The 13,641-nt window shown below is 46.3% G+C and overlaps 1 protein-coding gene and 2 long non-coding RNA genes across 4 annotated transcripts in view; 1 reads left to right on the forward strand and 2 right to left on the reverse strand.

Moving 5' to 3' along the window:
- Window positions 1-137: 137 nt before the first annotated feature.
- Window positions 138-4,888, reverse strand: LOC144223474 (uncharacterized). The gene is made up of 2 exons (XR_013332701.1): window positions 4,805-4,888; window positions 138-731 (listed from the first exon to the last, which is right to left on the reverse strand). It is a non-coding gene; the product is annotated as an uncharacterized LOC144223474 (long non-coding RNA).
- Window positions 4,511-13,641, forward strand: part of HSD17B2 (hydroxysteroid 17-beta dehydrogenase 2) — an 84,059-nt gene continuing 74,928 nt past the window's right edge. Inside the window, exons 1-2 of one of the 2 annotated variants that reach the window (XM_077754215.1) lie at window positions 4,511-4,756; window positions 4,886-4,925. In XM_077754215.1, coding sequence (XP_077610341.1) covers window positions 4,661-4,756; window positions 4,886-4,925 — 136 coding nt within the window. In that variant the 5' untranslated portion in view covers window positions 4,511-4,660. Of the gene's footprint in view, window positions 4,926-13,641 lie in introns of both variants that reach the window. The other variant, XM_077754213.1, reaches the window with a different exon arrangement.
- The window catches only part of LOC144223473 (uncharacterized), a 70,786-nt gene continuing 70,139 nt past the window's right edge, over window positions 12,995-13,641 (reverse strand). The window contains exon 4 of the long non-coding RNA XR_013332700.1: window positions 12,995-13,346. This is a non-coding gene — a long non-coding RNA (uncharacterized LOC144223473). The remainder of the gene's footprint in view (window positions 13,347-13,641) is intronic.

Genomic DNA, 13,641 nt, shown 5'->3' on the forward strand with positions numbered 1-13,641 from the left:
TAAGGCTCAGTCAAGAGAATTGAGGACTTCAGCCCAGAGAAGGAAGAGAGCAATCTTCAAATACCTGAAAGAAATAGGAACTAGATGTGGTCTGTATGACTCCAAGTGGCGAAGAAAGGACAAATACCATGATCAAGCTTGGTCTAGAGGAGAACTTTATTAATTAATTTTTTTTAAGTTTATTCACTTATTTTGAGAAAGAGAGACAACATGAGTGGGAGGGGGGGCGGGCAGAGAGAGGGAGAGAGAGAATCCCAAGCAGGCTCCACACTTGTCAGAGCCTGATGCAGGGCTTGAACCCATGAACTGTGAGACCATGACTGGAGCTGAAATCCAGAGTCAGACACTTGACTGACAGCCACATGGGCAACCTGAGGAGAACTTTCTAATAATGTCCTGAGCTGGAAAGTCAGCCTTCAAAGGCTTTGCTGTGCCTGTGATCAGAGGCGTACTGACGGTAGACAAGATGACCACTTAGTGGAGACATTGCAGACAGAATCCAGGGGGAAGTTGCTTCTTCAAATTCCCTTCCATACTCAAGAGCCACAGATTCTAAGAAAGGGTTCATTCTAGGATTCTCAGCAATGTTTTGTTTGTTTGTTTGATTGGTTGATTTGGCCCAGGTATCTTGTCGACAGAAGGAAGCAGCACATTGGACTGTTGGCATCATTGGCTACCAGGAATATAACTTGATCCAAATGACTCCTTCCCCTGGGAAAGCTAAGGACAAGCTTGCAAAAAAAAAAAAAGAAAAGAAAAGAAAAAAAATCAGTTCCAAGCAAGGATGGCTTCAAGGGTAGCTCTTAAAACAAAATGATGGGGACAAAAAGGAGATACAAATCAGATGGAGGAAGTACTCATTCAGAGGCAGAGCAGCCCTTAGATGGACTAAGACCCTGAGATCCTCTGTGTTCCCAGTTGGGAAAAAGCTTTCCTTTCCCCCACCACCCAGCCCCACTAGTCACCGCTCCTGCAGCAGCTCTTTCCCAAGGTCAGGAACTGGGTCCATATTACTCACTGCTGAGTTCCTCCACGGCTGGTACAGAATCTGCCACCCAGAAGGCACTCTGTAAGGTTTTACTCTTTCTTTTATTCATTCAATGAGTGTTAATGAAGTACGTGCAAAGGGACAGGCACTAGCCTAGGCATTCAGTGCACAGTGAATAAAAACCAAAAAACAGTTAGGTTCTTGCCCTCATGAAGTTCATGGTCTAGTAGGGGAGACAGAAGAATTAAAAAAAAATTTAATGTTTATTTTATTTTTGAGAGAGAGAGAGAGGAAAAAAAAGTGGGAGTGGGGGAGGGGCAGAGAGAGAGGGAGACACAGAATCAGAAGCAGGCTCCAGGCTGAGCTGTCAGCACAGAGCCCAATGCAGGGCTCGCACTCATGAACTGTGAGATCATGACCTGAACCAAAGTCAGAGGCTTAATCAATTGAGCCACCCAGGCGCCCCTGAGACAGAACAATTTTAAAAATAAACAAAGTAGGTTCAGAATTATGAATGGAGCTAACTGCAGGGGTGAATACAGTGGTGATAGAAGATACTCAGGCTGAGAAGTGAGGAGTGACATTTAAGCACATGTTTGAAGGATGGCAAGGGGAAGCGCTATGTGACCAACTGGACGGAGAAATAAATGAGTGAGAAGAAGGCTGGCAGGAACCTCTCCTTCTGTCCAGGAGAAAAGGGCTAAGGGGCTGTGAGTGAGCCCAACAACGAGAAAAGTGGCTGTTAGTGCCATGCAAAGTGCAAGATTTGTGTTGTTCACTTTTCAAAACAACCCTGGGGCTAGGTTCCCTTTCTTTGGAAGAGGAAATAGAGCCTCACGGAGGGCAAGGAAGTGGCAGAATTAGGATTTGAACTCGGTTCCAGGAGGCTTTATAACTCACCCTCCTAATATGTGCACCCCCAGCCCTGTCAGAGGGCAAGGAACATCCTTACCCAGACTTCTCTGTCATGGCAGCTTTGGCCCGCCCCTAGGGAGCCCCAGGACTGAGCAGCTGAGAAGCCTTGGGGAATGTGGAGAAGATTTGCTTCATCTCTGGTGGGTGTGCCCGCATCAGGAAGTCCACCACGGTGCCTGGTCCCAGCCACAGTGTGGGAGCCACCAAGGAAGTGCCAAGACCCCCAGCCAAGAGTTACAAGCCATCCTGCACCCTCACCTTCAACACTATCTGACAGCAGAGCTAGCCTGACTGAATCCTCCTGGGCTGGTGAGGCCACGCAGCCCAGGGGAGGTGCCCACACCTGCGGATGTGCACACAGCCGACAGGAGGGAGGGGGGTGTGTGGAAAGAGGGAGATCTCAGGGCTAGCAGGAATTCCAGATCTTCCCCCCGAGGCTCCTGGCCTGGAGCCAGCAACGTCTCTCCAACTTAGATGTCCATGTGGCCGGAAGGGCAGACAAGAGGTGCCACGGCCCCACACACAAGACTTGTAAGGGCTTTGTCGTTTCCCCACCCACTCCCACTATACACTAAGGTCCACAAGTCACTCCTTCCCACCTGGCCCCCTGTGCCTCTGGTTAGCCCTGAGCCTCGGGGGGGCTGTCATGACACCGGGCGGGCTGAGGGCAGATGAGCAAGGCCAATCTGACATCAGAGACAATTTCCCCAACTCCCTCTCCAAAATTCTCTCTACCTCCGTACGTGATAGACTGCTCCTGCCTTCCCCATGCCACTCAGGACTGGAGTCTTTGACCTCCTCCTGGTCCCTCAACACATGCTAACTTCAACCGTATTTGGGGACAAGTATATATTCCCCTGGGCACTTTATTCTACTGCTGAAGTTCTTCCTTTCTTGATAAAAAGCACGAATTACCAGTGTTTATGAGGTTCCTTCTGGTGTGCCAGGCAGGACGAGCTAAATGCTTTTACCTTGATATTTCCATTATTTTACAGCTGAGGAGTCTAAGGGGGGTGGAGTCACCCACACGACTTTCTAGTTACTAAGTGGCAGAGCTCAGGTTAGATTTGAAAGCAGGTCATCTGACCTCCAAGCGAGCTATCCCTCAAGAGATGCCAACACCCAGCCTTTATCGGAATTCTGCAAGTCTCCCCGCCAGGTGTCCAGCACGCAAAAGACGCGCCCTAAACCCAGCCCAGCAGGGGTGCCGACTGGGGCTGTCAGCATCGTCGCTGGTGGTCCGTAGGGTGTCAAGGCTCCAGAGAGCTGGACCTTGAGCCAGTGAGTCATGATGTGGTCAGGAACCACTGCTCTTAGAAAAGGAAACTATCTCTCCCAGCTGCAATTTCACTCTTTGCAAATGAGCATGGAGCTGTCCGCCCCGAAGTGTTTCATAAAGTTCAAACAAGACGAAAACAGGGAGAGGCTAGTACATAACATACTGATTGTCTTTTGTTTTTTTTGCCTGAAGCAGGCAGTGGAGTGGCTCAGAGCTGGCGAAACAGAGCCGCTGGGCACCAGGGCTGTGTGATCTCGTGTCTCTTGACCTTTTATGCCTCAGTGTCCTCCCTTGTAAAATCACTACAAAAACAGAATCTACCTCTTAAGGAGATTGTATTCCAAGAGACTGAGGATATAGACTACCAAATCCCAATGCCTGGAGCAGAGCCCGGCGGAGAATAGGATCTCAATAAAGAGAATGAATGAATACGTAGGCAAAGGAATGTGGTCCCCGGCACAAATAAGTACCAATAGTGACTGTGGTAGTTGCGTTACCATTGTTCTTTTTTTTTTTTTTTTTTAAATTTAACTGTTTATTTTTGAGATAGAGAGAGACAGAGCACATGTAGGGGAAGGGCAGAGAGAGAGGGAGACACAGAATCTGAAGCAGGCTCCAGACTGTGAGCTGTCAGCACAGAGCTTGACACAGGGCTCAAATTTATGAACCGTGAGATCATGACCTGAGCCAAAGTCAGATGCTTAACTGTCTGAGCCCCCCAGGCGCCACTGTATGACCATTGTTGTCATCTCTGCCTAGAATGCCTCCTGTCTGGCAAGACCTGCCCGCTTTTCATCTGCCAAGAATCTCTTCCTCTGTATTTTATATTCCTTTCCATTCATCACTTCAGCCTGACCGAGTGGGAGATGGATGGAACAGATGCAAACTCAGGATAGCCTTCCCCTTCCAGATCTTCCAAACCTCTCTGGTTGCCTGCGTTCTCACACACACACACACACACACACACGCGCGCACACACACACACACACACACACACACACACACACACACACCTGAGTCAGAAAAAGAATTTGACAGACAGTTACGCCACTGGCAGGGGAAGAGTTTTCCCGTGAGCTAAAGGTCTTGTTATTCCCCGTTCGGATTGAATTCTGTCAATTATTATCCACCTGGTTATCTCTCCAGAGGTCATGAGAAAGAGAAACGTGTGTGTTTGTTGTGGGTGAGTAAGACTACATGTCATGTGTTGTTTTCACGTGTCAGGTGGCGTTGGGGGAGCTACTGAATGGGAAGAGCGCTGGTATTTATAGGAAATTGCTCCCCGGTTTCAATGACCCACCAGGAAGTACGTGCCTGTGCGAGTGTGCTTAATCCATGCTCATCCGAATCGTGCCGGCATTCTTTTCTCCCCCTCCCTCCTTGCCTCTCTGTTCATATAAACCAGGCTGCCTCCAGCCAGCCTTTGCCCACTCGTCTCACTGGTCGGGAGCACACAAAGGTGCAGGGCGTCTCTGAGAATGAGCACCTTCTCTGGGACAATGTGGCTGTGGCTGGCTGTCACCGCCGCGCTGGGAGGAATAGTTCTTTGCAAATTCAAGAAGAGCCCAGGGCAGGTGGGGAGAAAGGTGGTCTGCCTGGTGGGCCTCTGGGGAGGGGCTTACCTGCTCAGCCCGTCTCTCTCCTGGGGCTTGATCTTCTTCGTCCTGTTCTGTTTCCTCCTGTGTACTTACTTACCTGGCCAGGAGTTTTTACCTGTGGATCAAAAGGCGGTGCTGATCACAGGTAAGCGGATGGTACTGCAATTGTCACTCAGGGCAGGGTCTGGCATTTGCTTTGCCTTAGTGGAGCTTTTTCAAATCAGGTTTCGAGGTAAAGTACTTGGCATGGAGTAAATGAAACGGCACCCCAAAGCGTCTTTCACTACAGTGTTTTGGTTTGCTTTTTTTACGAGATGCACTTGAAGGGGCTGGTGGTGAGAGGGACCGGGAAGGTGAAATACACCTAAGCTGTGGTTTTGTTTGTTTCCCAGGCTAAATAGGAATAAGCAGACCCGTGGTTTTTCGTGTGTTTTGTTGTACCCAGGAAAGCTCTGTAGGTTTCTTTAGGCTTAAATGGAACTTCGCTCTGAGATTAATGTTTGGCTGTGTTCTGGGCTTGGGCTCTTATTCTTTAGATGTGCAAGCCCTGTCAGCCTCTCCTTGCACCTTGCTGTGTTTTTTTTTAAATATCGAAAGGTTGGAATTCTTGTGGTTTGCCTGGCTGCGGTCAAGAAACTCATGTCTCATCTGAACCTTTTGTCTTCAAATCTGTCATTAGACCGCTAATGTTTCTTAATTGGATCACATTGGCAGTGTGTCCAGGAGGCAGTAGCTTGTTAGTTCAGCTGCCAGCTTTTTTCTTTTGTGTTTCTTTTTCCACTGCAAGTGTGAGGCCAAATTAGATTCTTCTGTGTTGTAAAACTGGTTTGTTTGGTTGTGAAGTTAGAGCTTGGATGGGGCTTTAATTAGGATTACCCACTGGTATCCTGACCCAGAAAGTCCTGCCAAGGTGAGGCGTCTGCTGTGGAATCCCTTCCCAGGAGTTTATCACCTCGAGGCTGTGACCCCCTGGGATGAAGGCAAATCTGGGGTGTGCCTGGAAGGCAATCAGGGATAATCTGAATTCACTGAGAAGTGGACTTGAAGGTGACCTGTCCATTTTTGCCTTTTACATAAACCCAATAATGAAATTCTCTCTTAAAATAAGATGCAAGATGGCACGTGTTAGAGTTTTGGAGTGCTATGGAAAACAAGGTTCTTCAATGGAAAAAACAAACACACACACAAAACCCAAAACAGACCATAGGCAGAAAATACAGTTGGTCAATGGGACATTTATCTACATGAATGTGAGCTATCCTCTGGAATTATGCCTCTAAAAGACTCGGTGGGTTTTTCACATTTTTACTTTAATTTGCAGGGTCGGTTGGGTGAAAAGCTGTTATCACAGTCTAAAATTCTCTGTTCTATGCGTAGTGACAAGTACCCATGGTCTTCAGAATAATTCCAGGTTTGTAGTTATAATACTTTCCCAGCTGTGTGAAAGAAGACAGAACAATTAAGCATGTTTTAAAAAAATAACAGTGATGCCGTGGTTGATGCTAATGGGCCATGATCCCTTGGAGGTCTAAATATTCCTGGAAAATCCATTTCAGGAAGCAGCACTTCTCAGGCTGATAAATAAAAATACTAAATCTTAGGGACTCTGGCAAACTTCCAGGTAACTGAGAAAACAGGAATTTTCTCTTGCTTATTTATCTTATCAATGTTCTTTGTCCTCTGCTTTTGAAGATGTAGGCATACAGAAATGCACAAGATACACACCCAGGTCAGTAAGCTTCCATCAGACATTGAAATGTCCTGACTTGTGTTTCTTTGTGCGTAAAATGACTGACTCAATTAGGAGCTCAAGCCCAGTGACTAATTCCTCCATGAAACGCCTAGCAGCTAGAAAGCTTAGACTTAAGAAAGGAGCTACATCCATTTAAGGGTGACTGAAATGTCCCCTTAAGAGTCTTTGTCCTTTTCATGAGGAATGCCATAGGCTAAGTATAATTCTAGAGAAGGTTTCAAAACCTTTGTACTAAGTGGAGAAATGTAAAATGAATTCGTCTAGTAAGACCACAACTCAGTAACGAATAAGTCACCATGACTTGGAATAGTCTTTATTTACGGTTGGCTTGTGTTATAAATTGATGCGCATTTTAGTGTGGTGGGGGAAGGGTTGGAAGAAATGTGGCAGTGTACATCAAACGCCACACATTTTATTACTTTATCTGATAATTCAAGATCTGGAAACTTCTCTTAAAGAAATAATCTAAACTATGGAAAAGGGTAGACGCCAAACAAAATTACATATTTACAATGTTTATGATCATGAAATATCAAAGACAATAAGAACGGTGACAGATTACGGTCTACCCTCCGGGTGCTACAGTGGACGAGTATTAAAGATGAAAACCCTGTGTCACAAAATGGAAAACAAGGCTAACGGGAGACCCAGGGGATCCAGGTGTTTGAATAAATCTGCACCCACGACACACGGATAGGAAAACACTGGAAGGAAATTGGGAATGGCTGGATTTGAGCACTTGGATTTATTTTCCCCCTAGAATTCTTCCAGTACAGTTATATTCCTCTTCCAATGAAATTCTTAAAATGAAAACATTTTAAGAAGAGAGCACGTTAAAAGGATGAAGTCCATTTTAGTATATTACGGACCCAGAGATAGGAGAATTACAAGGACAAGTTCAAATAAATAACTTTTCTCTTTTGGTCCCTTATTTCACTTTGCTAAGATGTTCGACAATCTTTCGTTTCAGAGACATAATAATTCTAGTAAGAAGAAGTAAGCAAGCATAGAGGTTTTGAAATGTCGGATTTGTCTTCAAGGCATCTGAAGCCACAGTGGCCATTCAATTTTTTAAATGGCGCTGAAATTCATGATGAGCAGGCCCATAAGACTGCAATAGCATCTCAAGCACAGTGTAGTGGGGAAAATGTTGAAGTCTGACAGGCTTGGAGTTGAATCTAGCATTTAGCTTGCCTTAGGTTGTGTTCTCCAGAAGCAGGACTTGAGATGAGGATCTATGTGAAAGGGATTTATTGGGAAGTTTTCCAAGAAACATTGGTCCTGGAGTATGGAAAATGGGCAGGGAAGGGGAGGAAGCTAGGCTGGGGTGAAGCCTCAAGGGAGGTTGGCTGAGGGTCATATTGACTTAATCGCCTGGGCTGATCTGGAGGCAGTGGGGGCCATGCACAAGAGCTGTCCCCACTGGGGGCCAGGGAACTATAGTCCCAATGCCCTCACACCTGTCAGTTATTAGTTAAGGGCTGTCACCCCTGCCTCCAACATGGGGAGGAGGGGAGGCTTAAATTCCCACCACTTGTGGCTTTCCATGGCCACCCACAGGCAAAATGAGCTCTAGTATGTGGGGGCAGCCCTGGACAAAGTGCTGGCTGTTGGGAGTGAAGGGATCCATGGATTAGAGCAAACAAAAATGGCCACGGGATCTGGGGCAGTGTGACATCACCCGTCATTTACCTCTTAGTAGCTGTGTGACCATTGGTACCCAGTTTTGGGCTTTTGAATGTCTATTTTCTCCTCTGTGGACTGGAAATGACAGCACACACACACACACACACACACACACATGCACACGCACACACACACACACTTACAGATGACATTAGTGGATGAGAGAGAGAGGGAGAAGGAAAGAGGGAGGAAAGATGGAGGTGATTTTGTGTATCAGGTGTTGAGGGGAAAGGTTTAAGTGTGGGGTTAGGTAGAACAAAGAAAAAGCAAAGATCAAAAAGGAAAAGGCTGACAATGAAATGGAGAGAAGAAACACTCATTTATTTCTTCAACAACCATGAAGTGAGTGTTCAGCATGTGCTGTATATTGTCCAGAATCAGTGGGGGAAGAAAAAAAAAAAGGCCATGCAACTGTTATGTTGCCAAGTGATGGGATTAAAGTTCCCAGTTTCCCTTGACTTTGACTCACATTCCTGGGGCTTCTCCCCATCCTCCTGGGAAGTGGTGCATCATCCTTCTCAGCCTGTCCTTTGAACTGGGTAGAAAACGCAAAGGTAGCTTTGGTTTTCTGCCCTCAGGCCTTTCACTCTCCCCCCACCCCTAGTCTCTCCCACCCACCTCAGCTCTGTACCTCCTGTGTGCAGGGCACACACCCAGAGGGCTTCGCAGTCTGATGGCCGTACCTAACCTTGGCTATGCGGTGGGGCACAGGAGGATTCCCGAGTGTCTGGAGCCCCGGGGTGGGTGCAGCTGCTGTGTCAGGGGCTGAGAAAGAGCTTGACAGTAGAGGGGCCTCATTAGGGATTAAAAATTAGCTGTCTAGAGGGAAAATAGGAAGGTCTTCCGGGCTAATTGGTTAAGCAGCTACTACAGAACACAACTAGCACTTACTAAATCTTCTTGAGTTGGATAATTTTTAATTGGAATTTTCAAAACAGTGCACAATGGGGGTTGGAATGAGGGGCTGGAAGAAGGACCTGTTTTCTGTAGAGGTCCTTATTTTATGCTCCAAACAAAGGATCCTAGGCGGGTAGTGACCCCTCTGGGACTTACTAAACAGTCCAATTAAGGTGCTAAAGTGGAATATTGTCGGCATCCTCCCGGGATTTGGGCTCCTTTGGATTTAACATTAGATTACTAAAATGGATAAACATTGACAGTGGAACATGAGACTAAAAAATAACATCTCTGTGCTTAGAGGTTTATATTTTATCTTTGATTCTCACAACCCGAATAACTGACATCTTGCAAACAAGGACACTATATGTCCAAAGTCACCGTGCCACTAAGGAGCAGAGGTGGGCTAAAACCAGATCAGACCTACCTGAGCCAAAAACCATGCATTTAACCACTATCATTACCAGGGTTACTAACTAGCCATGGTAAAACGGGTGTACAACATGTTCATTCAATGAGCAAGTAAATGTTGAAGATCTATGATGTGCACAAGACTCTGCTGGATGCAGAACTTGGCAGTTGATTGGATGCAAGAGATGCCAAGTTCAGAAGATACAATGAAGATGCCATGGAGAGGGAGAGGGATGTTTGAAAAGGGTGATGATTTGAGAGATACCACATGGTGAATGTGACTTCAGGTGTGATTTTGAGGGCAGTGAGGGGGCAGTGCAGGTAGAAAGCCAGTGGCAGTTGGAAATGCAGAACTAGTCCTTGGTTGGGGGTAGAGAAGGAGACTGGGGAAGCAGGAGCCACATAGTGATGATTAATGTTGCAAGGGAAGAGGTCTCTGAAGTATCTAGTAAGGACCTCAGTTGTCAGTGAGCCTGTAATCCAGTCAGTCTACTGAATTTTTTTTTATATGAGCACATATCCTGTTTTATCATTCAGTTTAAACCTTATTAGCCCTCTACAGAGATTCATAAAAAGGTATTGCTAACCCAGGTAATGTTGTAAGAGTTGGAATGGTGATTTTATTGGCATTTTAAATTTAAAAATTTTTTTTAATTAAAAGCTTGTAATGCTTTATTTATTTTTGAGAGAGAGAGACAGAGAGAGGGGGAGGCACAGAATCCCAAGCAGGCTCCAGGCTCTGAGCTGTCAGCACAGAGCCCAATGGGGGGCTCGAACCCACACACCAGGAGATCATGACCTGAGCCTAAATTGGACGCTTAACTGAGCCACCCAGGAGCTCCGTATTAGGCATTCTAGACGACTTGTTTTGACTGAGGGAATGAAAGTCCCTCCCCTCCCCACAATGTATTGTAAGCTGTTTGAAGGCAGGAATCAGGTCTCTCTTATGACCGTGTTCTCCTTCTCTGTCTCTGAGCATATTAGAATCAATACAATGTTAACCAGTGAATGAGCCAGCAGTGAACAAAACAAACTGGTGTAATGTGCTCCCCTTTTTGTGGTCATTGGCGGGATACAATGGCGTTGTCCCAGTCTGCCCACTTGCTTAGGCACTTATCTCTGCTCGTTCTTTTTGCTAAGGTTAACTGTGTAGAAAGGACAGAGTGACATGACTAAGCTCTGGAGAGCTTGTTGTTTGGCAGTGACTTAACTATGGGTTTGCTCCGGACAGGGCTTTGTGATGACTTGGTTCTAAGCCTGCGCCTGTTTACCCAGGATATGGCACAAACAGAACATCCTCCGGCCCTGACCGGGCTGTTGAAACTGCCTCCTGAGCGTCCCTGGGATCCTAGTCATCAGAACGTGTTCTCCCCCAATCCTTTCCCTCTTTTTAACTGCTCCGGTTCCTGCCTTTCTGCAATTCTGTCTGTCCCACCTCCTCCCCTTTCCGGCTTCCACTTCTTTATGTTGCCACTTTCGCCAGGTGTTTTTTCTCCCTTATTGATGATTTCTTCATAATCTCGTCTTCCTTGGTTTAGCCCTGGATGTGCCAGTTCTCCGCACGCCCTCAGACTCCTTGCATTTCCCTTTAGGATATATTTACACCTCCCACTCTCCTGCAGTCTCCGCGAATGCCTTCCCCAGCCACCTGTATTCGGGCGACGATCAGTCCCTGTGTCCTTCCCAGACTCAGTTCCTGCACTCTGCAGCTCATACCCACTCCTTCCCCAGTGTCGCTTCCCGGGTGTCCCAGAGCCCACCTCTCCCCAGCTGCACTCGCAAACTGTCCCTGAAATCCTGGCATCAGCCCAGGACTCCCTAATCGGTTGATGGCACTATCACCATCCACCCATCTGTCCGAGTCAGAGAATTCACAGCCACATTTGAATCTTCTCATCAGTCCGCCCCAGTTAGAAACCAGAGAGTTCTCCTCGACTCTTTCTTCTCTTGCATTGCCTCATCCAATGAGTCTTTTGTTCATAACTCAGTGACCTTTCACTGCCTTTGGATTTCTCCCTTCCTTATGATTATACTGCGGCTCCCTGTGTTCAAAGCTTCTCAAGTGACTCTTATAATAGTATCTTGGTTGTTATCTCTGCCCCTTATTTCTCCATCCTCATCTTATAGCCAGAATCATGCCTTTCTAGAATACAAAGCTAACCAGTCCACGCTTCCCCATCAAAATCCTTCTATTTCCCTATAAAGTCGAGACGTCTTCTGTGCAAAAGTTCTTGCCCATAGAGGTCATATCATATGCTCCCTTTCTACTACGCAAGTTCCCAAGCAAGTTCTGGATACCTCCTAGCTATTCAAAAGTTGTAAGCTATCCAAGCACTGTACTAAAAAAATTAAAAATAAATAAATAAATAAATACTACCTTTAAACAGGCAAGAGTCGCCAGGGAGGTAAAACCCTGAGGTTTTCAGGGGATTCCAGGTACAAACAAGTTCTTCTCTGAAAAAAATGATCAAAGATGATCTTTGTCTACACCCTCAAGGCCAAACCTATCTTGTTCATTTGTTTATGTCAATATCTGGACCTTAATTACTCTGCAGATTTCGGAATCCTCTGTTTATTCTCCTAAAGATGAACACCTTCTAGGTAGCATTTCTTTGCCCTTTCACCCAGCTTCTTGACTTTGGGGTTCGATGCTAGGCTTTCAGAGTCAGGAATTAGATCATAGGGTGTCCATAGGTATGTGTGGGGACACAGTATGGGAAAACGTTCTGAGGCAAGGCCAGGGGCATCAGGTTAACGGGTAGATGGTTCAGATAGTCCCGTTACACTGAACACAACAGAAATAAGCAGAGGACGGAGAATGAGAGTAATCAGTAAATCCAGGTCCCAAAAAGGGCAAGATGGGAGCGAAGCAAGCGGGAAGCAGTGATGAGGTGGAGTAAGGGCACATGTCCAGCTTGGATGATCCAGGGACCCCTGAGACTTTCATCCCACCCACCATCATCACAAAATGGCATCTCCTCTTTAACACAGGTTTCACTATATGCAATACTCTGGTGCTCCCTAACTCATCCACATCACGAGATCCTTCCTCTGTGCTCAGAAATGCCAACTCCAATTGTCTTTGTGCCATAAACAGGACATTGGAAAGATAGGCATCCACTGGAAAACAATTCTAAAATTCAAGAAGAGAAACCACTAGGAACGTTGCGTTGAATTCCCTTTGTGTGCAAAGGACTCAAGGTCCTGGGCTAGAGGCATATTAATTTGAGTCAGTGCCCAACATTGTCTGAGACTGAATAGAACCAAAATTCTACTTTTATGGGTCAAAGGCCCTGATAGGTCAGTTGAAACACTGGAAAAGGGACTGGGCTTCATTGAACCCTATTTTCTAAAGACCTGTGTCTACTGAGGTCCTGAGGCCTACAGAGTCAAAGCAAGCCCAGGCATCAAGAAGGGGATTAGAAACAAATCTAAAATTATGTTCCTTTATTAAGACAGAATCATAACATACGGGCACCTATGGGTCTGGTCACTGTCATTTGGGATGGGATGTAGGGTGCAGTGGTTAAGACCACACGCTTAAGACAGTGACTGATCTGGCCATCAACTCCTGCTTTACCACTCATTAGCTTTCTGAACTAGGGCAAGTGAGTTCACGTCTCTGAACTTCAGTTTCCTTATCTGTGAAATGGAGCTAATCATAAGACTGATCTCACTGGGATTATTGCCAGGATGGAATGAAATAACACACATAAAGGGCCATTTATAGGTGATGATTCTCATTGAGCCAAACAGGGCAGCTGTAGGGTGCTGATCAGATAGCCAGAGGATGAGGTTGCCAGAAGAGACCCCCAGCGTCTGGAAAGAGAAGAAAGAGAGTGAGCATGATTGCAACAGGTCCTGGAATATGAGATAGGAATTCACTCCCTTGGGATCCTCCCTTCCAACACCCACACCTTTTTGCAATTACAGTTTGAGAGAAGCTTTAGAATAAGCCACAGGAAGTGTGTGTTCACACATAGATAGTAAACCAATAAATCATCTTAGGGGGACTTCGTTATAGGACAACAGTGTAGTAGTTGGGGTTGCACTGCATACTGTTGCCCAGAGAGGGGTTGGCCACATGCAAGGGGTCTCTCCTGGGCCACTCCAC

This window comes from Crocuta crocuta, unplaced genomic scaffold, assembly GCF_008692635.1.
Source record: "Crocuta crocuta isolate KB4526 unplaced genomic scaffold, BGI_CrCroc_1.0 scaffold61, whole genome shotgun sequence".
Classification (NCBI taxonomy): domain Eukaryota; kingdom Metazoa; phylum Chordata; class Mammalia; order Carnivora; family Hyaenidae; genus Crocuta; species Crocuta crocuta.